Genomic DNA, 2500 nt, shown 5'->3' with positions numbered 1-2500 from the left:
GTATTTGTGAGACCTTCATAGTCGGTATAGCAGGGTGTGTTGATTTTGGTATCTGCACACTGGTAGCACATGAGGGCGCCTGTTGAGAATTAAACGAATCATTATTACTTGATGAAATTTAAATAACATGCAATATGGCATCGCGAGTTCTTTCATTTTATGGTCAATTAAGCACAATGTAAAAGGTGTACTCAACAGTCCATCCGGGTTTATCCCTGCTTACGGGGTATTCCAAGAAAGAAAAAGAAAAGCACACGACAATGAAATGTATTTTAGATAGGGAACAAACGATTCTTGGGTCTCTCTCTCTCTCTCTCTCTCTCTCTCTCTCTCTCTCTCTCTCTCTCTCTCTCTCTCTCTCTCTCTCTCTCTCTCCCAACTTAACGAATATGTGAGCTCAAATTCGAATGAGGATAATACGGCTGAAATTTTGTCTCTGGTGAAACTTAAAATAACTAGATTGGACAAACTTGATAACAAGATGGAGACAATTCAGCGAAACTATAATACATTTTTCGAAAAGTATGAGGCGCTAAGAGAAGAGAACAAGAAACTGAAAAGTCGGTCTCACGACATGAATGGGACATCAATAAAATAGAAAGCCCAAAGTAGACGGAATAATTTAATATGTTATGGTATACCCGAAACACAAGGAGAGTCATGGTACCAGTGTTAGACAAAAGTACAAGGGATTTTGGACAATCAACTAGGCATTGGGCATGTCAAAATAGAGAACTAGCGACGTTTTAATTCAGAATAGTGAGTGGAGCAGGCACTTATGTTGATAACAACAAGATATGAAGTGAGTAGGAAAGTGCCAGAAGACAATAGAGAATAAAAGTTTTTCGCGGCGGCGATGGGGGTTCGAACCCACGACCTCACTGGTACGACAACTCTGCCTGGCCGGGGAGAGCGTAACTCTACCGTATGAGCTATCCACGCAGGCGGAGTTGTCGTACAAGTGAGGTCGCGAGTTCGAACCCCCATCGCCGCCGCGGAAAACGTTTATTCTCTATTGTCTTCTGGCACAGAACTAGCGACTTAGATGTCTGTGCGTGGTAAATATGGCATTCTGTTAGTTCCCAATCAAAAGGAAATGTTATTTTTGAACTATCATTTGCAGATGATGTGACATTGATATCAAATAGCCCCAAGGGTCTCCAAAATCAACTAAATACTTTGAATGAACAATCAAAAGCTTTAGACTTAAAGTCAATGCAAATAAAACGAAATAATTGTGTTTAAGAAGGGGGGATATCTCGGTTAAAAACAAAAAAAAAAAAAAAAAAACCCCAAAAAAACGGATGTTAAACGGGAGTGCTGTAGAAATTGTGAATACCTACAAATACCTCGGAGTTGAATTTGCTACTCGTCTTAGTGCAGCTAATATGGCCTCATCATCCATATCAAGAGCTAAGAAAACACCTTTTGACATAACTAGGAGTCTTAGCACCTTGCAATGCCACAGCATGGGTGTATCCGACAAGCTTTTTATCTCCAAAATACAGTCCGTAATACTCTATGGTAGTGAAATATGGGGAACAAACGAATTGAGTGAAATCGAACGGGCCCATACATTCGCCTTTAAAATGTTCCTTAATGTTTCATTGCATTGTTCGAATACACTGCGACGACTGAAGGTGCTCGGTGTTTAGGCTCAGGAACTGATTTTCGGGTTTTGAATCCAAGACAAGTCAATCAAGTTCTAGACGTCGTTGCAACTCCTTCTTTATTTTCCTTTAACTCTTTAATTGCATTCTCTGTATCTATTTTACCAGCCTGTAAGATATAACTCCTTCACCTCTTTATCAACAGGGTTGCCTTTTGTCAGGATGCAGCTGTCTGTATAGATAACAAATTACGTTATAGTAGTATTCTGAGGCTATGGTTGAATGATTGAAACGACAAAATATTTCAAATTGAAAGTTACAGAAACTATTCCCAGGCTTATTTTAATGTTTTGTGTAGAAAAGTTCATATAAATCTAAATTGTGTGTATACATGGAGATAGCAAAACAAAATAAGAATATTGGTTTGTTTAACATCTCAATAAAAAATAATATTACATTTGGTGTAGGCCGCCATTTCTTACATTTTTCTCATAGCAGCTAATGACCCCCCCCCCCCCCCCCTTTCCCCCCTGCTATCGCAAGTGTCAGAGCACATTTGAGCAGCGCCATGGGCAATGATCAACACTTCTTGAATACCCATATCCTTATGGTGTATCCTTATCGTGGTTGAATCGTGAGAAAAGAGGACTAAGGAAGTAAAATTTGAGTTATCGATCTTCCCCTTGATTATTTTAGACACATAAAACGATCAGAATCGTTTAAACAACACTGTGTTGTGCCCGTGTTTGTAACACGTAACTTACACATAAACGCGATCGCCGCATGCATACGCACAAGCCCAAACACACCATATTTACTTAAATGGCAATACGCCATGCAATTGTTTTAAACTACATGTTAAATGCTGCCGAGACAGTACACACAATGCA

General features: G+C 39.4%; 1 protein-coding gene across 1 annotated transcript in view; it reads right to left on the bottom strand.

Annotated features, from left to right (window-relative positions):
* The window catches only part of LOC144971083 (uncharacterized), a 14145-nt gene that overhangs the window by 2024 nt on the left and 9621 nt on the right, over positions 1–2500 (bottom strand). Inside the window, exon 3 of the mRNA XM_078911435.1 lies at positions 1–79. This exon is cut by the window's left edge and continues 95 nt beyond it. Coding sequence (XP_078767561.1) covers positions 1–79 — 79 coding nt within the window. The remainder of the gene's footprint in view (positions 80–2500) is intronic.

Source organism: Berghia stephanieae, chromosome 4, assembly GCF_034508935.2.
Source record: "Berghia stephanieae isolate SIO BIC M18660-M18661 chromosome 4, UCSD_Bste_1.3, whole genome shotgun sequence".
Classification (NCBI taxonomy): Eukaryota; Metazoa; Mollusca; class Gastropoda; order Nudibranchia; family Aeolidiidae; genus Berghia; species Berghia stephanieae.
Note: the sequence above shows the minus strand (reverse complement) of the source record. Positions and strands in the feature narration are given on the sequence as shown.